This window comes from Gouania willdenowi, chromosome 10 (genome assembly GCF_900634775.1).
Source record: "Gouania willdenowi chromosome 10, fGouWil2.1, whole genome shotgun sequence".
Lineage (NCBI taxonomy): Eukaryota > Metazoa > Chordata > Actinopteri > Blenniiformes > Gobiesocidae > Gouania > Gouania willdenowi.
The window spans coordinates 282886-307349 of record NC_041053.1 but is presented as its reverse complement, the minus strand read 5'-3'; the positions used below and the strand labels follow the sequence as shown (position 1 = coordinate 307349).

Below are 24464 nucleotides of genomic sequence, written 5' to 3'. Positions count from 1 at the left end.
AGAGGGCAGTGTTACACCAAGGTGAGGGGTTGGAGAGGGGTGGGGAAGTTAACAGGGAAGAGGGATACAAGATAGGATATGGAATGGGTGGGGAGTAGTCGTTAGGTTTCAAGTGATGTGATGTGAAATTGTGGTTGTGTATATTGTGCTTATTGTTGAGTTATCAAGCCAGTTTGGTGACCAGTGTGCGGCTTAGGAATAATGGTGGTGGCTGTGAACAGAGGAAGAAGTGAGTGGAAATTCCATAAAACAGGTATTTGGGAACAACGTGTCTGTGGTTGAGCCCAGTATGAGTGTTATCCCACAGCCCAAGGCCAGTGCATCCATGACAAATGTATTTCCAAGAACCGCCACTGCAAAACCCACGAGCCGCCCCCGGGCCCGAAGAAGCAGCCAGGCCAGCAGCAAGAGCGGGCAATCTGGGGGCCCCCGGCGACCACCCCACGGCCAAGCAGCCCCCCAAACGCCCCCAAGATCCCAAGCCGAGAGGCAGCCATCGCCCCCCCCATACACACCCGAGAAAGCCCCAAGGAGCCAAGGACCCAGTGCACCACGCCACCCCATCCCCCCCCACACCCCCGCGCCCAACCCCCCGAGGGGAGGGCCCAGAGAGCTCCCCGCCCGAGACCCCAGCGGAGGAGCCGAAGCCCACGCCCAGCAGACGACCAGTGCCACGCCGAACGGGCAGCCGGCGGGCACCCGCCGCCGAGCCCAGAGCCAGCAGGGACCCGACCCCAGGCCAGAGGGACCCGGAATGGACGCAACACCAGGAGCAGCCCGCCCAGGGAGGACGACCACACCCCAAGCCGCATAAGGCACCAGGGGGCCGCCGGGAATCTCCCCGCCGGCCCCCAGGCACCCCAACCTAGCCCCCCATGGCGCCCCAAATCACCTATTGTTGATGCCGCCCGCACCACGGGCTTCAGTTTTTTTTTTTAAAGCCAGGGCCCCCTCCAAGGGCCAAGCCAGACCGCCTTGCCGGGATGTGGCCCCCTATGCATCCCCGACACCCTGCCTCACGGGGCACTGCCCAAGCAGGGGCCGCACCAGTAGGTATGCAAGGGCGCGGCACGCGGCACCCGCCCCGAAAGACCCCCGCCAGGACCGGCCCGGCCAGCCAGCCAATCATCCCGGGCCCCAGGAGCACCCCCCGGGACCAGGACCCCCCAAGGGCAAGCCCCCGGGCCAAGCCCCCCGGGACGCACCCCCCACCCCCGCCCAGGACCCGGCCACAGCCCAGCAGGACCGCACAGCCCCGGACAGCCCAAGGCCAGCAGCCCAGGGCCCGCCGCCCCCTGGGCAGCGCCAGCCACGGAGCAGCGCCCCCCACCGGCCCGCGAGCAACCGGCGATCCCCACTGCGGGGACGGAGGCACCCCAATGGCACACATCAAGTGCGGAACCGCAGCCCCGAGCCAAAGATGCCCCGGACCCACCCACCAGTCCGCAGATGGCAGGACAGACCCACCAGGCGGCCGACAGCAACCTCCACCACCGGAACAGCTAGTGCCGCCCCCCAGTAAACAGCATCGCTCCGAGGCACCAAGCAACCCCGCCCCAATCCCGGTGAGGACACCAGCACACCCCCAGCACACCCACCCCCCAAACCGGCGAGGCAGGTAGTAACGGTAGTTTCCTGTATAATATTGGGGATGCTGAGCACCTGGGAAAGGCAACAGTATGCAGATCGATAAGGAAGGTTGCTCTGGCATTAAAACGCCGACTTCCTTCATTTGTCAAGTTCCCGGGATACAAGCCTGTGGCTAATATAAAGGCAGAATTCTACAGGATTGCGGGTGAGTGATGTACACATTATACACTGTATTACTAAAATGACATGCATTGTGCTGCAACCACACAGGTGGGTGAGTAGTTTAATGTGCTCTCATTCGGCAGGGATCCCAAATGTTCTGGGCTGTGTGGATGGGACACAAATTCCCATAATTGCTCCATCAGAAAATGTGTCGGACTATGTGAATAGGAATCGTTTCACAGCATCAATGTCCAGGTACAACAGCTATCTGACTCATGTACATGGAAATGTATTTGTAATTCATTGAACATGTCATTCTCTGAACTGTGAAGATCATATGTGATGCTCCTACCTCATCACCAACGTGGAAGCTAAGTGGCCTGGCTCTGTGCACGACTCCAGAATTTATCGGGAGTGTAGTCTGAGCAACAGATTTGCAAGTGGTAAGGACGAATGTTTTTTGCACTGTTCTTGATCTCCAGTTTAATTGAAGTTTATTGAAGGTATTCTATTCTCAAAGCTCGGTTCCATTGCCTGAAAAAGCTCAGGGTCACTCCAGCAAGGGCATGTGACATTATTGTGGCATGTGTTGTTCTCAATAATATTGCAATTATTAGAGGAGAGCCACACCCTGCTGTACAACTGATTCCATCCTGCTGCTGATGCCCAGGATGGAAGGGCCATAAGGGACATTGTCTGAAGGAATTTATGTTAAACTCTTTCCTTAACCCCCCCCCATCACAACATAATATGAAGCAACATTGCTTTGGAAAAAAGGCCCCAGAAATGTTTGTGAAAAAGAAAATACAGAAATGCATAAACAAATTTTTTTTGTTGTGGTGTTCTTTATTCCCGAAAAGTACAAAAGCAACTATTAAAATCCCTACAGATAGTACCATCCTTCACATATGCTTATGCACCCACCTTAACTGTCGTTGAAGTAACAGGATTTCAAGATCCGTCTTCTCTATATTCCTTTGGGGGTAAATCTGTTCCAGTTTATGTATTTGCTCTATGAGGTTCAACCTGTAAAGTTCTTTGGCTGGGAAACAATGGCCAACATTTAATTATTGCTGTTGGTTAAGCAGAGATATTATTTAATTATTGCTGTTGGTTAAGCAGAGATATTATTTCAACCTCATATGGCCGTAAAATCTCACTGTGTGAAGGTGGGCTGTGGAGGTAGACGCAGGCCCTTCGTGAGGCGTTCCCATGTCCTGTCGAGAGACAGCACTGTGCAGTTAATTATATTATAATCATTTGACATATGATTATGTTCAATGTCCATAGAAATTGTATAAGCAATGAAAATGCCTGCATAGCTATTGTATTCCAAAACGTATACAAACTCTAGCTGTGGCTGCAGACAGCGTCTCCTCATCACCATCATCCTGATCCTCCAGTGAGGCAAGAGAACCCTATAGTCACCTTCAGAATTGTCCCCTTTGAAGAAAGAGCTCAGTGATACCTACAGCTGCAGTGGGTTCAATGGTCCCAGGAGGATGGACAAGGCACAGGACACCATCTACAACTGTTTGGGGGGGATTTCAAAAATTAAAAAAAGATGACTATCTATATACACACACACAAATATCATGTACATTCACAAAAACAGTGTTGCAGGGTTATACGTACATGTAATGAGGTCATTTGTGTCCTGAGGGGTGATGGGCTCAGAAGTCGTTCCTCCTGGGATGCCTTCAGCCACTGGGTGGCCCACATATTGGCTGAGGGCCAGCTCTTCAGCCTCTGTCATAGGTGGAGGGGGTGGTCCACCACCAGTTCTTTGACTGTCGGCCTTCTTTCTGTTGGCTGAATAGACCTCAAATGTTACTTACGTAAAAAATATTATTTGATGCAGTCATCTACACATTATCCAGTGGTTCTCAAACTTTGTTGGCTCAGGTACCCCCTTTCTCTTCTTTTTGAATCCAAGTACCCCCTTTATTTGACTCCAACATTTTTTCTAGAATACTATGAAAAAACATCTAGAGAGCATAGTAATGGAATGAATGACTATTGACACGCGTTTTAATGAATCTTTTTATGTATGTCATTTTTTGTTAAATAAATAGAATAAATGGTGTTTAATGGCCATGAATAGACTTCTTTAAATGATAGTTTTTATCATTTCTGGTCATCTCCTGCCTTGTATTTTCAGTTTATAATTCAATCAAGATAACTTCCATCATCATTATTATGATTATCATTATGAACTAAAAATGTACATTACAAAACCCTTTATCTTTTAATGCTTTCAATTGTTAATTTTCCTCTCTGTCTTTCAACTACCCCCTGTAGTGCCATCATGTGGCACGACGGGTACACGTACACATATCGCCATTTGAGCAACACTGCATTAAACATTCAAATGTATTTGTAATTGTCAGAGTTCATGCTACACAGAGAGAAAATATAATTAACTACAGAGGATGACATCAGTCATCACATTTATACCCATTGACATATTAGTCAAATAACTTAGGTGTGGTGAAATGATGAGGTCAATATGCATTACTGTTCTGAAGGATGTTTTTATATTTCATTTTTAGCTGCTGCCAAGTTCTCTTTTCGCCCGTGGGATTGACCCTAAATGAGCGTAACATATTTAATTAATTATTATGACTTATTGAAGTAACTGTGTTTGAATTACTGCATTTTCACTTACGCATTCACTTGAGCAGCAATCTCCTCCCACGCACGTATTCTCTCCTTGGCAGCAGCTACGGTGTTACCTTTTTTTAGGACCGTCTCGTAGTCCCCATACGCCTGCATGAGGATATCCAACTCCTAGCAGTTGCCATGGCAGCTTGGATAATCTTGGCTCCATTGATGATGGCTTTTTATCGCGCGCGTGCACGGAAGTAACCCAAGGTTTACATACTCAGGGTTACAGCTGATTCATTACCAGCTGTAATGGAATCAGATACCCAGAGTTGCCCATCGCTGGGTATGTTGACCCAGAGTTTATGGATAGACTCAGAGTTTGTTAACCCGCCTTTATGGAACACATCTCTGGTGTTTTTAATGTGATGGTTTAATTCCTGCTAATAATTCCATGTTTGTTTGATGAAGTAGTGAAAGCTTTATGTTGTGTTCACTAACAGGAGGATTTCCCACACTTCTCTCATTCTACATCACTGTTCATTTCAAATGTGATGACTGAACATGTTATTATTGAGAGCTAAACAGTCATTCTGATTTATTCATTGTTTGTTTTTTGTATAGTTGATTATTGATTATTGATAATAGTGTTGCTTCTGCCTATTTATTGTCCAAATATTTGTAAGTTTTAAACTAAAGGTTTAAAAGTAACTGTTCTTGTTAATGGGACTAAATACTGTAATAAATGTTATCCTCTGCCATCACTAGTTTTATTTCTCTACCATAGACTACCGTAAGTAGAGTTGTCATGTATGGTTTGGATAAGTTTATCCTCTAACATCACTGACACTCATTCACACACTGTCTCAGGTTTAATTCATGTCTTCATACTGAAGAGCATTAGCTGATAATTAACATGCTAACCACTGAGGGGCGTGTTCTACTGCTGATATCTGATATGGACTCACTAGAACTCACTTTATTACAAGGTTGGGCCACGCCCACTTAATAAATGATGACATCTGAAACTGAGTGTAAGGTAGAGCACTTTGTGGATTTCACCCCACAACCCTGAAAACAGGAACAAGTGGGTCAGAAGATGGATGGATGGGTGGATGGATGGATGAATGAAAGAATGGATGGATGGATGAAGGATGGATGGATGGATGGATGGATGGATGGATGGATGGATGGATGGATGGATGGATGGATGGATGGATGAAGGATGGATGAAAGGAAGGATGAAGGATGGCTGGATGGATGGATGGATGATGGAAGGAAAGATGGATGGATGAATGGATGGATGGATGATGGATGGATGGATGCATGAAAGGATGAATGGATGGATGGATGGATGGATGGATGGATGGATGGATGAAAGGATGAATGGATGGATGAATGGATGGATGGATGGATGGATGGATGGATGGATGGATGAAAGGATGGATGGATGGATGGAAGGATGGATGGATGAATGGATGGATGGATGAAAGGATGAATGGATGGATGGATGGATGGATGGATGGATGGATGAATGGATGGATGGATGGATGGATGGATGGATGGATGGATGGATGGATGGATGGATGGATGATGGATGGATGGATGGATGGATGGATGGATGGATGATGGATGGATAGATGGATATGGATGGATGATGGATGGATGGATGGATGGATGGATGGATGGATGGATGGATGGGTGGATGGATAAACTCACATGGTGCACGTTTATATCCAGATACAGATTCATATTGATTCATCTCCACATGCTGAGTCACAGCTTCTAACATGGGTCTCCACCATGACTCTGACCATCATCCAGAGGATGAGATTGTGATACTGAGATAAAGCTAGGAGCAACTTAGTTGTTGGTTTTTATCATAAAATCATACATTGTCAGTACGACATCATCTGGAAACTACAGTAAACACACTCTCACAAAGAAACATAGTGAATTAACAAATATATCACAATATAATTCACCAAACAATTAGAAGTAGACAATAATGTTTGATCTAATGTCCACCGTGTGTTTTACATGATGACATTTAGGACCAGTATTAATACAGCAGACCTGATCATGCTGAGTCATGATGTTTTTCTCCAGCTGATAAACATCAATTTGTGTATCATTCGTTCATTTGTTTTTCATTATGCAACAAAAACATGAAAAACCAAAAAAAAAAACACTCATTATTTGATATTTGTTTCCATAACCAAAATGAAAAAACGGAAAAGGCCTTGTTTTTCAAATTCAAGCTCTTTTGCTTTGGTACAGAAAACGAAAAACGAACACAATCCGTGTATCATCCGTTCATTCGTTTTTTATTACGTAACAAAAACATGAAAAACGAGGAAAACACTCATTATTTGATATTTGTTTCCAAAACCAAAATGAGAAAATGGGAAATGTTTTTCTAATTAAAACTCTTTTGCTTCGGTAAAGAAAACGAAAAAGGGAAAATGAACACCTTTATCAGTTTTCTCCATTACGTTATAGACCAGAATACGTGACCCGGAAGTGAATTTCGGGCAAACACCGACGACAGTATCGGTGGCAAGAAACATGGATAGTTTTGTACTTTTCAGTGGAAGTAATCGAATTACCCTACGGCCAGAGGACATGACGACGGAGAAGATATCTGTAATATTTCAGGTAAGTTGTTTTTATTCTTACAGAAAAACGTGACATTTATGCTAAACCTGTAAACGTATTGATTTTCTGCTGCGCACTGTTGTCATTGAGCTAGTTCCCTTTGCAAAGAATCAACGAGTTGGTGCAGTGGTTCCCAAAGTTTTCACAGTCCCATACCCCTAAACCCATATAGCATACCCTCTGCTCCTGTACACTTAAAAACATAATAATGTAATGTTGAGTGTTTCAACCTTGAGGTTGTGACCCAATGTGCGGTCGCATGGATTTCAAATGAGGTCCCTCAAAAGTCTAATTTATAATGATGCAAAATTAAATATGTTATATTTTTTACATTTTAAATTAATGTAATTACATTTAATGTTAATTCAATGTTTTTAATTATGTTACAATTATAACTACACACATAAAAAACAATATTACATAACTGTATTTTTTTTTTTAGTTTCTGAAACATAAATCTATTTTAAATAAAATGCAGTATCAACATATATGTGCGGACGCATCACTTTTTGCACTAACACTAGCATCAATAAACACGTGTGACAACAAAATGGGGTCACGACACAACCAAAAAAAAGTTGGTAACCACTGATGTAATGTTATACATCTTATTTAGGAACAATATACTTTATAATAATAATAGACATAGTAATTATTAAAAGAATAATAATCTGTAACCACGGGTAGTTGGCTATTGTACACAGCAAAAATTGGAGTGTTGATATTTCAGACGTAAATGAATCAGAGTTGATTTCCACTCTTAGGGTGTTATTTTAACACATTCTGATTCAAATGGTGTTCAGTGTTGGAGTTGTTTAACAGAGTTAGTCACGTCCAAGCAAATCAACACTGTAGCGATGTCCTCCTTACATCTCTACAGTGTTAATGTGCCTTGCTTCAGCAATGCCCCTGGACTTCAGGCTTGAAACCCCGTGCATTGATGCTGTGCGCGCCATTTTCCATCTGCTGGAGCTGCTGCTGAAGTCGAGAGGAGTTTTTCGCTGAAGGTAAGTTAACTAATTCAAAATTATCAATAGTGTCAAATGACAGGCAGCATTTAAAAATGAAATATCTACTTTCTAATATATTTTAGCTATGAGTTGGACATTAACATGCGGTTGCATCGGAGCGGGTGAAGATATTGTCAATTAATGTCGGTTCGGGTTGGGGCGGGTAATTTGAACGGACAGTCGCCTTTTCGTGTGATGTGTCCATGTATAATAACATGTAAATTAAAAAGGTACTGTGTGTGTGCGTGAAGTTATGTGTTTGGGCTCCCATTGGCCAATTTAGAACATTACGACTGTCCATGAATGCATCACACCTGCACAGCTCATCAGCGCTGGCTAGCACCGTGCGCAGTACATCGTGAGGCGTGTGCACCATGTGGAATATCCTTTTATCTTTACTAACCGTAACAACATGGAGGAGGAAATGCGGTCAAAGATAAGGTCAGGAGTTTACAGTTATTTTGTTACGCTTGCTTGGTGAAGCAAGCACTTGTTCACCGAAGTGTTCGGTGAAATGTGCTAATGATGCAGCTGTTGCAATATGGAGTCTGTTTCCACTTTCCATGCATACTAGCTAAAATATAACGGATTAGTATGACCATTATGTCTGTAGATTTTATTCTTGCTGGTTGGGTTGGGGCGGGTTCTGTAAATAGAGGCAGAAGCTCGGGGCAGGCGGTGCGGGTTGGTTTTAGCCATTTATGCTGGGCCCCGCCGGTTGAAAAAATCCCGACCCCGCGCATCACTAGCGTCCACTATGTATATTGGATGTAAACCTGACGCTTTCGACGGGTTCTGCCGCGTCCGGTGTCAACGTGCCTTTAGAGTGGCCAGATGCAGAGACTACCCCGCCACCGCTACCACAGAGGTCGGACTCAGTGGACTTGACTGTGCCGGTGTTGTGACAGAATCTGTGACCTGACAAAAACTGTGACCACAGGGTGCGGTGTCAGTTGACCTGTAGCTGGGATTATTTGGTTCGACAAATTCGACTGTACGTTTTAGAATGTTTTTGAATATTTTGCAGAAGTTTTTTACAGTTATGTCATCAGTGCTAGTCTGGGGCAAATATTTTTTTTTTTTTCCCTTTTTTTTTTTTTTGTTCAATAATTTTATTTACACATTTAATTATGTACAAAACTCTTACATAACTTTTTTTTGACTGGAAAAGGCAGAAAATTAAAAAAAAACCCAAACAATTTATTACAAAAGACTAAAAACGGACGTGAGTAACATTTGATCAGGATTCATCACAGAAATCTGGGGCAAATAAAATGTTCAAGGGGGCACCATTGATTCGTTTTACCATTCACATGTCCAAAAATCGCAGATGCACTCTATCGGGCCATGCAAATGTACAGACTAAGTGACCAAGCTTGACAGGATTATTTTAAAATCCACTGCATGTGTGTCAAAGCTTTGACAGTCTTTACAGGGTATAACCTGCATGATGTGTGTTTATAAGTGTTATTAATCATTTCAACTTGAATTGCTTCATTTTGTTTTGTCTTTTACATCAAGTGCTTATTACTGTCAATTTAATTTATTTGTTTTTTGTAGGTCTCAGCATGCTGATCCAGGTTCGTTACTGCCAACAGCAGAAGTATGTGAAGGTGAATGATGTCGATGGACAGTTTGATTTCATGGAGTTCCATGAAAAAGGTTTGTTTTTACATATAGACTAAAAATTGAATGAATATTGTGTATGGGATTTTATCTAAGTCTGTTTTATCTTTTTCTAGTCATTGAGAGATTTTGCATGCCACCTGACGCAAAAGTAGTGTACAAAGATACAACGGGTACAGAAGTTGATGAAGACATTTTCAGTGACCTTGTCAGCCAAGGCAGTCTGGTTCTAACAGCTTTCTCAAATGATGGTAAGAAATGTAGCGGTCAATGGTATGACCCAATCCAATTCCAGATGGTGTAACCTATATATTTTTTTCTCAAATCTGTCAACAGTGTTAAGTATATTGTGGAATTAATGTAATTCACTTTTGCAGTGCAAAATAATTGTTTTTCTTTTCCTTCTAGGGTTTTCCGATTCCTCCTTGTCCTCTCCATCTGAGTGGTCTGAATCTAGCTTCAGTTCAAGTGCATCAACTATACTTCTAGATGAGGTCCCTAGGAAGAAATCCAGAGTTGAAGGAATAATCAATGCAGCGTCTGCTAAAAAGGTTGCAACAATCCTCACTTCTCACAGATTTCTTTAAATGTATCTATCTATTATTCTGCTGTTAATCACAATTTTTCTTGGCTTTCTTTTTTTTTCCTTAAGTTGATCGAAACATTACTTGAAACCAGTTCAGGTGGTAAAGAGGTTCTCGAGGAATATCACACAACACAAACTCTTCCAGATGCTACCCGAAGACTACTGGTCAATATAATAGTGGCCCACATGATTGATAAACATGGGTAATCTTGTCCTCTTTATTAAGACTTTGATAAGAAAAATAACTGTTTAACCATTACATAAAGAATGCAAATTACATAAATAATTCCACCTCAATCTTTCTTCTCAGGCACATCCCCACCAAAGCTATTATAGAAGAATATGCTCTGGGGATAGTGACTGTGTTCCCGTCCCTCAAAGACCCTTACTTCAAGAAAGGCTATGTATGTATAGTTATTATTTTACTTTTATTTATTTTATTTTTTTTACATAATTTGTATGTTTTGGGTTGTGTTTGAGGGGATGTTCAAATTCTAAGATTACTTATGAGTGACAACACATTGTGAATTAATTTCCATTTTAGGAACACTTCTATGAAGCTGCAAGCAGCACAGGCTACATTTCTTGGCGTCTGAAGACAGTCAAAAGAAAGAGTCGACGAGGATCTGTAGCTCCAAATAGCCCCACTGGCTTTTCGCAAGGGGGAGGAGGAGGTAACATACTTGCTAAGTGCCTTTTAGACTATAGTCACCATTTTTGATGTCAACCAGTATAGAATTGAATGAAAGGGTTTAAGGGTCTTATGTTCTCACCTTTTCCACAACTCTGTTTGTAGGTCTGAAATGTTATTTTGTTTTTATTTACCTATCTGATCAGCAGATAGGGCTTATTTTCTTTAAACTGTTGTGTTCTTTCCTTCAGGGGGCCCTAATTTGCAACGATCCAGTGATGTTGAGAAGCAGCTTGAGGGAGATGCCTGCCAAGAGGCAATCTCTTTGCTCAACCATGCAACAGACACTTCTTTAATTCTCCAAAAGATGAGAGAGACATTTCAACATCGTCGAAAACTTATCAATGACCCTGCCAAAATTGTTGATATCCTGTCTATCTTCCCAAGATTCATGGATACAAAAGGATTAGTAAGTATGCAGTGGTCTATGTTTTGAAGGACTTGAAATTTGGTTCTGAAGGTGGTAGTAATATATTTTCTTTCTCACAGGTGAATCAAGACTTCACTCTTCTGTTTGATGATGAGGTATCCACCAGACTGCTTCAGAAATGGGATCCGATCTTCAGATCTAACGTCATCAAAGAGGCCAAGCAGCTCACCTCAACACCGGAGCTGCGTGAATTGGTTCAGTCAGCAGAGAGTCAACCAGGAAGTGATGAGGCAACAAGTGAGTTTTGCTCTTTAGAATTTGTTACAAGCAGTTACATTCCAAAACTCTATTAAATAAGAATTATTTGATTTTATTAAATTTTTTTGTAACTAAATTTCTTCAATGTAGATTGTTTATTTCTTCTCTAAGAAATAAACGTGAATGACTCAAAAGAAGATGTTTACTGCCTACTACTAAGTGAAGGCTTATGGTTGTTCACTAGTTGATCATAAAATTTAAAGCATTATATTCACCATTTAAACATTTGAGGATTGATGTTTTTAAATCAGATATATTGGGGGCTCTATTCTCTCAGCTCTTGCTTCACTAACATCCTTTAACTGTCAATTTACAATTTATTGCAGCACACATCAACTTAAAAAATTCAGGATTTTCAATCTTTTCAACATTGTAACTGCTTTTAACCCTTTGCAAACCATTCTGTTCAGCCTCCAGAATTCACAAACTTTCAACAGGAAAATGCTCTTTATTCTAATCTCGTTTTAATTAAAAATATCAAATTAATGCATTTCAAAGTATTTTCCGTCAATTCATTCTGTCTGTTCTTTGTCTATAGCTTATGACAAAGAGATGGCCTCCCTTTTGTTGCTGTTATATCTCCTTCCGCCACCACCTGGGGGACCGAAATCTCCAAAAATAAGCGCCTCTGATGCAGTCAAAAAACTTGTCGTCTTTCACAAGGTAATTTAATATTTATTCATTTTTATCATGTTTAAAGGTGGTCAAGAGGTGGATGAAACAAATTAGACAAGTTACAGAGGGTGTTTGTGTTCACTTCTGTCATGCTGTTTTCTCTGATTTAACTTGTGTCAAATGTCCCCTGTCCTTGTGTAAACCCTTAGTCTTGCTGCAGTTTGGAGGAGCATCTTCGGAATCAGCAGTGCCAGCAGCCATACCTCCTAGCCGTTGGTCGCCAGAAGAGGAACATCGACAGCTTCTACATCTCCATGGACAAACATCTCATCCCTTGCCAGGCAAACCGTTTCATTGGGGCATTTGATTTCCATGTTTGCAATAACTATTCATTTGATATAATGCATGACCTTCTTGAAGGTGTTGCCCAGTATGAGACCAAACTGTTATTTCAATATCTCATAAACAACTTTATATCAGAACAGGACTTGCTTTCCCGAATTTATGGATTTGACTATGGTTTTTTAGACAGAAAAAACCGCCCCACAAAAATCATTTTGGATAGTGCTGGCAATGGCATTGGCTTGAACTCCATCCAGACATTGTGTCTCGTGAAAAACATCCCTCTTTTGTTTGGTGACATTATTCCAGCGGGAAACGGACACTGGGAATTACTACTACTCTTACTCCAAATAATGGACATTGTTCTTTCTCCTTCTCTCACTTTGGGTATGACTGTGTATTTGAAAAATCTCATTGTTGACCACCACAAATTATTCAAGCACTTGTGTCCTCAAAGAAACTTGATTCCCAAGCATCATTTTATGATTCACTATCCATCTTCTATTTGGAAAATTGGCCTCTTATTGTTTGTCTGGTCTATGAGGTTTGAGGCGAAGCACCAATTGTTTAAAAATTATTTAAAAAACTTCAAAAACATAACCAAATCACTTGCAAAAAGGCATCAGATGGCCATTGCTTTCCATTGGGAAACTTTTCCTTTTAAAAAAAAAGGAATATGGGCCCATCAAATCATTTTCTCCAAGATATGTGGTCAACAGTGAAATGCTTCAAATGATGTCAAAAGAGGTGTTCGAAACAAGTTGGGTGAAAGTTGATGGCGTTGAGTACAGAGCTGGACTTGTTGTTTGCAATTCAATGGAGGAAGAGATGCCAGTCTTTGGTGAAATACTTGATGTACTTTTGCTTGAAAATGACATTTTTTTACTGACACTGGAGCTTTTTACAGTGAACTTTGATGACCATCACCATGCGTTCAAAGTGAAACGAACAGAAAAACAGCATGTCATAAAAACAATGGAACTGAAATGTCACCAACCTTTTGATATTCAAAGCTCATATGGAGCTACAAATGAAAGTTTATATGTCATACCTTCATTCACAATCTTTTAATTGTATAATGGGAGAAGAGCCATAAAATAAATATTTTTGCAAATGCATCATTTTTCTTGGAATTATGTCATTGTCAATCATTTTAATTTTACTACTAGTTATATTAAATTATTTCATAATTAGAAGTAAGAACTTTGTATGTTTTGTTAATGTAACTCACTAAACCAGGTTACAAAGGAACTCTGAATCAGTATTAATAACTCGATTAGTGTTAATTTAACCCAGTTTATTGAGTTAAAAAGTAACTCTGAATCAGTGTTAATAATAACTCGATTAGTGTTAATTTAACCCAGTTTATTGAGTTAAAAAGTAACTCTGACACAGTGTTAGATATTTAACTATTTTGAAAATGTTAATTTAACTCTGTAGAGTGTGGAGCTATATAAACCCTGAAAAAGTGTTAAAATTGACTCTGTGGGAGTTGAATCAACACTCCACTTTTTGCTGTGTATGATTTGTGACAATGTAGATGCTCCTCATTGTTTAATTTATATTTATATTATAGTTTCCAATTTTTATTTATTTTTTATTACATACCCCACTTTGGGAACCTTGGTGTTATTGCCTAAACTTTTAAGATACTAGTGTGTCAGCACTTTTTTCCCTCCTTGGTGGATCAGTGGTCACTACATACTCCAGTTCTCACAGACTGAGTCTGGCAACTATGATGTAGGGTTATTTTAATCTCTGTTAACATTTTACCTTTAACCTCCCTTGTCAACTTTGTTAGTGCAATATACGTTTGAATGAGACTGAATTACAATTAGATGGTGACATTCAACAATATTTTCCCAATGAAACAAATGACCCTGTATAATTATACTTATGTTTAGAGTTAGTAAGCATCCACACAAATCATAGTCATCTTTCTTATTTCCTTATTAATTTATTTTTCTGTGATCCATTTTACCTTGTACACAGTTTGTCTGATTTTAAAAAATGTTTTATCAAGTCATAGATTTGATCTTCATTTTAAAGTAAGAATAAAATGGATTTAACTGTGACCTTATCTAAAATAAACATTATGAATACCTTTCATAGGTTCAAAAGGAAACCATCTATCTCACAGATGATACCAATGTGGCCATATTTTCAAGAAATGATGGCGACTTTACCTCCTTCGACCTCACACCTAGAGGCCACTATGAGGTACACGGTGAGGAAAAAATATCAGAGGTACCCCAGTCAGGCCAACCTGTCCGGTTTTCCTTCCACCGCCCTTCGAGCACAGCAACCAATCCCACCGCTCCTATTTCAAGGAGTACCACCAAAACGTTCACAAGGTGACAAACTTTTTTTCTCACTTTGAATTTGCTTTGTTACTCATATATATTACTATTTCCACTCAACCATGCCCAGCTTTTTAACTTTTTCACACTGTCCGAGCTGTAACTGAACAACCACATTTTACTTGGATGGACAACTCTAAAGAACATTAGTACTACACTTGGATGATAAAATGCCATTGTTTATGAGAAAACAAAACCATCTCTGGAGTTATTATAAATATTCACAATGTAAAATTTTGTACTGCATAATGTGTGGGGGCATGACAAAATCTAGAGCGAGAAAAGGACTTTGACTCAAGAGCAACCCTTTTATTACAGTTTTTATCTTGAAATAATTTTTAATTTCAGATTTATTTAGCTGGAGTAATGTCAGCTGGCAATGTTGTCATCTACAACATTAAAATGAGTTCTAATAAGAAAAAAAAAATGAATGTTTCATAAACACAGGAAAAAATAACTAAATATTATCAATTTTTAGGAGTGTTTTCATTGCTGAGGTTGTGAATGGAAAGCTGGAGACGAGTAAAATGGTAACGGTCCGGTTTTCTGAGTTGGAGGCATCAGTGGCCCCTATTGCCATGAAGGTGAAAGAGTCCTTGGGACAGCAGGACTCCTTTGTTTTGACTGATCGTCAGGGCAACAGAATATGTGATTCTGATGGAACAAGAGGTATGTTTGAATGACTGATGTGAAACAACTTATATCAACACTATGAGATACAACATCACTAAAAATCAAGTCAAATATTACAAAGCTTACAGCTAAATTAAGTAGCTCCTACATACATGTAATTCTAATATTACAAACACATTTAACATTTATAATTTTATTTTTTTAGTGACATCACTTTATTCCATTAAACTTACATGAAAATTACTGTCCATGTGTTTTTTTTCTCAAGGGTCAGCATTTTGGAAACAAAGTACCAGAAAAATATTTGCTGTGCCAGAAGAACAGATGGAGCTGTTACAAGTGAGCAAGAGGAGAAGACTGAGGAAACTGGAGCATGTTGTTCTTTTACTTTTACTGCACACCCATTATGTGGGTTTTTCATTTACACATCAATGATCCACCAATAATGATTTCTGTGGGATCTTAGAATTAAAGTGTATTTGAATGTCTTATTGTATTGACATCTTCTTTTTCAAAGCTCTACTGTATAGGGATAGAGTGATATGAATTCTTTAGGGCCGATGCCGATACACAAAAAAAACAAAAATCAGCACTACTACTGTTTATATTGTAAATTGCTTCACATACTTTTTTATTTAGGTACTTGTTATTTCCGCCTTGTTTTTTCTTCTCAGATTTATTTTGTTTATTTACTTTTTTTTTTGCCTTGTTTTTTCCTGTGCACCACACAAGACAAATTCCTTGTATATGCAAATGTACCTGGCAATAAAAAACGATTCTGATTCTGTGTTTTTAGCCGACGAGAAGATGCTGGATTCTAAGACGTGATTGCAAATATTGAAGAAGTTGTCGAAGCAGCTCAAGGACTCAAAGACGTGTCCCAAATGATCAGGGAATTCTCTGGTTTTACCCATAACACGCTGACAACCACACTGTCCCTCTCAGAGGCTGAAGTTACAGCTTTGAAAATGGTCTTTGCCTGCCTTGTCTGCACAGGTTTGACTGCTTTGCTGTGGATTCATTTGACAGTGTAATAAAAAAAATTAATTTCACTGCTGGGTTTGGTTGCAATTGATTTTAAAATGTTTTGGAAATTTAATTTTGCTTTGAAGGAGCAGACCTGCTGCTAGATCAGAAAGAAAAACCATCACTAAATGACCCCCTTTCTTCTCTACAGGCACAGTGAAGAATCCAATGTTCTCTACCTGTTGCAGAAGCCTTATTGGTTGGAGGCTCTGTATTGAAAAGTGGATTGAGACCCACAGTTACTGCCCTAAAGGTCGCTGTGTAGACATGGAGGACAACATTCATGAGGTCTCTGGGCTCTCGGATGCTCTGGCACCACTGGAAAAGTTATTCCAATAGTTCAACCCATCATGATGTTAGCTGTTGGGTTTATTTCAAATGAGTAAAAAAAATGTTATTGCTTTAACTTTATTTTTGTTAAATTCACATGTTGTGGCACTCAGGTAAAAAAAAATGTTGACATGCCGTTGTGGTGACTGACGCACTGCTTTTTGTTTTTTTATACTGTGTATGTTATCACTGCAGTCAGTCCAGGTTTTACAACTTTTGTATTAAAAGAACATGAAGCTCAGGAAAAAGATGTTTTATCTAGTTGGTCCACAGCTTTGCCAACAAAATGTTTACATTTGCTCATTTCACATGTTTACTGTGTTTAGAGAGGACATCTCTCAGTAACTCTGATCAGGTAAAGCAGTGCCTCCTGAAACATAGTGTGGTCATTGTTGACCACGGTATCAAAAAGGAGGGACATATCAGGAAATCTTTCTCCAAACAGCTGCTCGGCCTGACACCGCTGTTCCTCGGATGCAAATGGGTCAGAACCAAAGGTTGACACCCATGTGAGAGAAGACCCCAATTCCATTTCATACACATTTGCAGCCTCAGCAGCATCTGGTAACAGCTCTGGGGGAATTCTTTTTGGACAACCATGGCCTGCAAGATTATTTGTTATCCCTCTACCTAAAATAGAATATGATGTTTAAACTTTCAAATAACATGATTCAAGTTGACATAAACTTATGAATATTACAGATGAATTACCTGGTATCCTATGAGCGTTCCAGGACTTTACTTTTTTTTTTTTTTTTTTTTTTTTTTTTTTTTTTTTTTTTTTTCACCTTGTCTGCACATGCTGTTGAAGGTTAACACTACAAGAAGTGCAATCTTTCAACAGCAATGCATATTTTATTATTGCAATTAAATAAATGAATTTATTTCATTGCATAATTGTGACCATCACCAGCCCTCCCTAGGGAAGGGTAAATACTTTATTAAAGGGAGGATGTAAAAAAGAGAGGGCAGTGTTACACCAGGGTGAGGGGGGTGGGGGGGGGAGTTAACAGGGAGGAGGGATACAAGATAGGAAAACGAATGGGTGGGGAATAGTCAATAAGTTACAAGTGATGCGATGTGAAATTGTGGTTGTGTATATTGTGTTTATTGTTGTGTTATCAAGCCAGTCTGGTGACCAGTGTGCGGCTTAGGAATAATGGTGGTGGCTGTGAGCAGAGGAGGAAGTGAGTGGAAATTCCATAAAACAGGTATTTGGGAACAACGTGTCTATGGTTGAGCCCAGTATGAGTGTTATCCCACAGCCCAAGGCCAGTGCGTTCATGACAAATGTGATTCCAAGAACCGCTACTGCAAAACCCATGAGCCGCCCCCGGGCCCGAAGAAGCAGTCGGGCCAGCAGAAAGAGCGGGAAATCTAGGGGCCCCCGGCGACCACCCCACGGCCAAGCAGCCCCCCGAACGCCCCCAAGATCCCAAGCCGAGAGGCAGCCATTGGCCCCCCATACACACCCGAGAAGGCCCCAAGGAGCCAAGGACCCAGCGCACCACGCCACCGATCCCAACCCCCAACCCCCAGGCCCCCCAGCCCCCCACCCCCCCACCACCACCCACACCCCCGCGCCCAGCCTCCCGAGGGGAGGGCCCAGAGAACTCCCCGCCCGAGACCCCAGCGGAGGAGCCGAAGCCCACGCCCAGCAGACGACCAGAGCCACGCCGAATGGGCAGCCGGCAGGCACCCGCCGGCGAGCCCAGAGCCAGCAGGGACCCGACCCCAGGCCAGGAGGACCCGGAATGGATGCAGCACCAGGAGCAGCCCGCCCAGGGCGGATGACCACACCCCAAGCCGCATAAGGCACCAGGGGGCCGCTGGGAGTCCCCCCGCCGGTCCCCAGGCACCCCAACCTAGCCCCCCCGGGCGCCCCAGATCGCCCTTTGTTGATGTCGCCTGCGCCACGAGCTTCAGTTCTTTAAAGCCAGGGCCCCCTCCAGAGGCCAAGCCAGGACTTTACAACCCTGCTCAGTCCAATTCGGCTCACGTGGCATGTGAAATTGGAGACACAAAATTTGTTTACGTTGTCCTGCATGTCAAGTATTTCTTGATCCTGGAGATGAACGAGAGCCTGCTTTAGGGGATGGTTCACCCAGTTGTTGACCTCTGGCCAAATCCTTTCCACACGGAGGTTCTGTTTGAACAGTTTCCAAATGTGGTGATAAATTAGATCAAGGCAAGGCAAATTTATTTGTATAGCGCATTTCATACTCAAGGCAACTCAATGTGCTTGATAAAACATTCAATTGTTTAAAATCAATAAGAACATTTAAAATCATCAGTAAAATCAATTAAAATCATCAGTAAAATCATCATGACATCATCAACATGACCATAAATCTCTCTCTCAATCATATGCAGTAGAGAAAAAAAGTTCCTTTAACTTTGATTTAAAAATGTTCACATGTGATGCTGACTTCAGCTCTGCTGCAGTTTGTTCCACTTCTTTGCAGCATAACAACTAAACACAGCATCACCATGGTTACTGTGAACTCTGGGCTCCACTATCTGACCTGTGTCCATAGATCTCAGAGACCTGCTGGGTTCATACCTGACTAACATCTCACTGATGTATTCTGGACCAAACCCATTCACACATTTATAACCAGCAGCAGAACTTTACAGTCTCCTCTGAGGCTGACTGGGAGCCAGTGTAAAGACTTTAAAACTGGACTAATGTGTTCTGACCTCTTTGTTCTGGTTAAGATTAAAATGTTAACCGGATAGATTTTTTTGGGGTTGAAAAAATGCAAAGACAAAGACAAAAATGAATAACTAAACCTCAGATATCCCTGGTTTACAAGATTAAATGATAGATGAGAAATATTTCCCTGTCACTAATGTGATGTATACCTGGCTAACTTCACTGACGTTTGGAACCAATATCATTAAAAACACTTATTAATAGTTATTAATAAATTATCAAGACAAAACTCACCCTTGAGGAAGTTGTTTGGATGTAAGGTCATCTGCTCAGGTTGGATCTGTGTTGAGAACTTCTCTTGCATGTACAGAGTCAGTAGGTTATAATTGTGCATCAGTGATTCAATGATGACATTCACAGCAGTTTCCTCTCCATTAAACCAAAATAAGTTACATTTTGGTAGCGAAATAAAACATTTATGTTTGCTCTTTTAACACAAGATTAAACTCTAAGAGGTTTAATAAGTTGATTAAACAAAACCATAGCACAGCAATGTCTTTGTTAAAAACAAGGATTTGTTTTTTTGCCAGTAAAAGTTTATCACTATTTTTTATCAAAAGATAAAACTTTATAAAGTACAAGAAGAAACCCCTTGAATGGCTGAAATCTTGCAAAAATGACTAACAATCTAATGAAATTATCTGCAAGAGACGTTCTTGTACATGTATTTATAATAGCTTTAAAAATTGAGCAATTTTTAAATGTTAGTCTTGCACACAAACATTTATATATATATATATATATATATATATATATATATATATATATTTTTATTTTTTTTTATTTTAATAATCTTACCTGTAAACATCCTCATAAATAATAAGGTTGTTCTTTATTGCCATGGTGGATTCAGCAATAATTTGGCTGCTGAATCCATCAATCGCCAACACACGTGTCACACCAAACATCGCCAGCTTCTCATTTTGATCCATGTGAAGCTTGTGTCCCATAAACTCTGCATGATAAGGAACTGGATTCAAATTGCAGGTTCCCTGGTACAACAACGACAACAAAAAACTATGGTTAATTATCTTTGGACCTTATGCCATTCCACTTTGTTCTGTTAATCGAAACTGAACTTTAAAAAAACATTTTGGTCAAATTTCATGTTGTCAACTTACCTGGCGACGCAACTCGTGATAAGGTTGGTGGATCTCTCTCAGAACCCTTCCTACTCGAGGTTCTCCTACCTTCACCCCTACAGACGACATGTATCCTGTCATGAATTTCCGACCATAAGATGGACCTGTCTGTTGGGTTTGAGAATAAAGACATTTAATAAATAACTAAAATTACACAGTTAGCAAAGCAAACATTAATTAAAGTTTCTGCACAATTGCTTGAAAAATGGGTTCGTGGAAGAATTCTAAAACAAACTTATGAGTACAATGTACTAGGGCTGCTCGAATATAGAAAAATTAAAAATCAAGATTATTTTAACCATAATTGAAATCACTTTTTACTTTAATTTATTATTTATATTATAGTATAAATATAACACAAAATACTCTAAAAACACACAAAATTACTTTAAAAACACAAAAATGACTTCAGAAAAACACAAAATGAATTAAAAAACACCAAATAGTCCAAATACACACAAAATGACTTTTCCATGCATGTACATATGTTTTTAGCAAATAAAACCGGTAAAATGCATTAAAAAATTATTTCTTTAAATTATTTTTTTCTCGATCATGTTATTTTTTTAATTGCTGGATGTGATAATTGAAATCGTAATGGAATTTCGATTAATTGCACGTCATCAGTTTAAACACATGCATGGGCCCTTCACCTAAAAATAGGGCGAGAACATTAGTGTAGTTTACAAGTTGTTTTCTTGTTTTAAGATCAATGATTTTATTTTTTGTCAGCTATCACATAAGAAAGGGTTAAAGTTTGTGATAAAGAAGATGGTTTATGTATTCTAATATATTAATTTAGTCCACTCTATTCAATTGTTATTGTTCGTTACCTGAAATAATCTCAGACCTTCCGATTTGTATTTACCGTTGAGGACTTACGACTCCTGGTTTTAGAAGTATGTTAAATAAATGCTTCTAAACTAAAATAAATGTGATGGCTGAAAAGCTATAGCAATCTTAAAATGTAATACGGTTTCGATGCTAAATGCTAGCAGGTTGCCTTGGACGCTAAACGTAACTACAAGTAAGAGACAAATCGTAAGACACCAACATCACTATCGCAACAATATTAATCAAATGCCCAAGTATATTTTAATATTGTTAAAATCTCACCTTGTCTATTGCTGACATGATCGCTCCTTCCAACTGTGCATCCGAGACGTGTCCATTTCGCTTCAGCTGGTGTTGGGCACAGAACCTCCTCACGGACATTTCGGAGGACTTAGGGACTCCTAAATTGTGCAAAGCTAGAGATATCTCAGCATAGGTGTTGCCGTCTGCGAAAATCTTTGCTACTAACACCTTATATTCCTCCAGTCCAGCCATGACAAATCTAAGGACAGGTGATTTATTTCTGTGGTCATGGTAAACACTTTACTTCCGGGTCACGTATTCTGGTCTATAACGGTAATGGAGAAAACTGATAAAGGTGTTCATTTTCCCTTTTTTGTTTTCTTTACCGAAGCAAAAGAGTTTTAATTAGAAAAACAAGGCATTTCCCGTTTTTTCATTTTGGTTTTGGAAACAAATATCAAATAATGAGTGTTTTTCTCGTTTTTCATGTTTTTGTTACGTAATAAAAAACGAATGAACGGTTGATACACGGATTGAACACCTTCATTCGTTTTCTCCATTACCGATTTGCCAAAGTACATGACCCAGAAGTGAAGCGTTACACATTCCGAGATATCTTTAGCTCTGCAACATTTAGGAGTCTCTAAATCCTCCGAGTGTCCGTGAGGACGTTCTGTGCCCAACACAAGCTCAAGCAAAAAGGACACGTTTCGGATCCACAGTTGGAAGCAGCGATCTTGTCATGCCGAACTGCCGTGAGCATAGCCGTTAGCGTCGGATGAGAGTACACTTCCGGGTCACGTACTTTGGCAAATCGGTAATGGAGAAAATTAATAAAGGTGTTCGTTTTTTGTTTTCTGTACCGAAGCAAAAAAGCTTGAATTCGGGGAATGAGGTGTTTTCTGTTTTTTCATTTTGGTTTTGGAAATAAATAATGAGTAGTTTTTTTTTGTTTTTCATGTTTTTGTTACATAATGAAAAACAAATGAATGAATGATACACGGCTTAACATCTGTCACACCTTCTGTTATAAGGAACACACACACACACACATCTGTATTCACTGCATGATGTTAGGAGTGAAGCTCAGCAGGAAGCTGTGGAGGAGTGTAAATATTAACACACACACACACACACACACACACACACACACACACACACACACGTTCAACAGGAAGCTGTGGAGGAGTGGACATATTAACACATTAACACACACACACACACACGCACACACACACACACACACACACACACACACACACACACACACATTGCTACCACCATGTCGGTCAAAGAACGGCCATGACCAATGTCCAGGAAAACTAATCGATCTTAAAGACTCAAGCCAAGGTCCAACCCCCTAGCTTTGATTGACAGACCGAAGTCATTCTGCTGAAAAACCACATTATAAATAAAAAGACCATTGTGGAAATAGATATTTAAGAAAAATAAAATGTATTTCATAAAAATATTACTGTATTTAACAATTTTTTGGCCATATTACATATTTGTCTGTTATTTATCAAAATTGTATTTTTTTCAAAATGTTGTTTTTATTTATTTAATTATGACTGTTTTGGGCTTCCATCAGTGGCGGATGCTTTAAGACTACAAGGGAACCTCAGCTTCCCCTAAAATCAGTGGTCAAATATGTAGTGTTGTGTGTACATTTCATTGACTAAATATATGACAGAACACATGTATGTTTAGTTCAGAATCAGCTTCTTATAACAGGAAACTGACAGTGACAGCGTGACGTTCTTCATTCATTACCGCAGCGTCACAGTGTTAATAAACAGTGGTGAAGTTCAGCTTCAATTGACTTCAATGGGAGAGGATTTAGTGGTTGATCCACTGCAGTCAAACTAGACGCTCATTGGATAAATGCTCGGTTATGACGCACTTAGTCCCGCCCATCGGACGCCGGGCTTCACAGGAGGTCTATGGAGCAGTGGGCTGGATCTGTCTGTTCCGGACGCTGGAATAATGGATGATGATTGGATGATCTGTCTCAGGCTAATTCAATTTTGATTGACAGCGAAATGAGCCAATCAGAGAGTATGACGTTGTAAGCACACAGGTGGAGTTTTCAAATATTTCAGTCCGTTGCTCTGTGTTGACACGGAGACTTTGCTGATCCTCTCATAGCGAATTAACTTCTGACAAACCTAGTGTCTGTTTTTGGTGTTTGTGGAGACTGTTACTGCTTGTGTTGTGAGACTTTTGACCAAACACTCACACTCCAGCGCGCAGCAGCTACGTGCGTGCGTGCGTGCGTGATAATCTACAAATAGTTGTTGACAACAAAATGTGAATTCTACTAGAATTCACATTTAAATAAACAGATACATTTTCTGAAGTAGGCAGAAAATGAGCTTCCCCTGCATGAAAGACCAGCAGCCGCCACTGGCTTCCATACATGTTTAGTCTAAAGGATTTTTAAAGTCTAGAACATGTCTATTATTGCTGTACTGTGATGAAGAGGTTTTGGGAAAGAAAATGTGAAACCTTGGTTTAATTATAGTTTTGTTAATTTTTCATTTTATTTTGAAGAACAACTTTGTGGAATTTTTATGTGACAATTTGATGATATTTGCTAAAAATGTTA

The 24464-nt window shown here is 40.2% G+C and overlaps 1 protein-coding gene across 1 annotated transcript; it reads left to right on the top strand.

Moving 5' to 3' along the window:
* Positions 1-9367: 9367 nt before the first annotated feature.
* Positions 9368-16809, top strand: LOC114471507 (uncharacterized). The gene is made up of 11 exons (XM_028460344.1): positions 9368-9686; positions 9767-9901; positions 10059-10201; positions 10303-10439; positions 10547-10640; positions 10781-10910; positions 11119-11336; positions 11417-11594; positions 12154-12278; positions 12440-12675; positions 16743-16809. Exons 1-11 carry the CDS (start codon positions 9593-9595, stop codon positions 16807-16809), a joined length of 1557 nt encoding a protein of 518 aa, XP_028316145.1. The 5' UTR covers positions 9368-9592.
* Positions 16810-24464: the final 7655 nt, after the last annotated feature.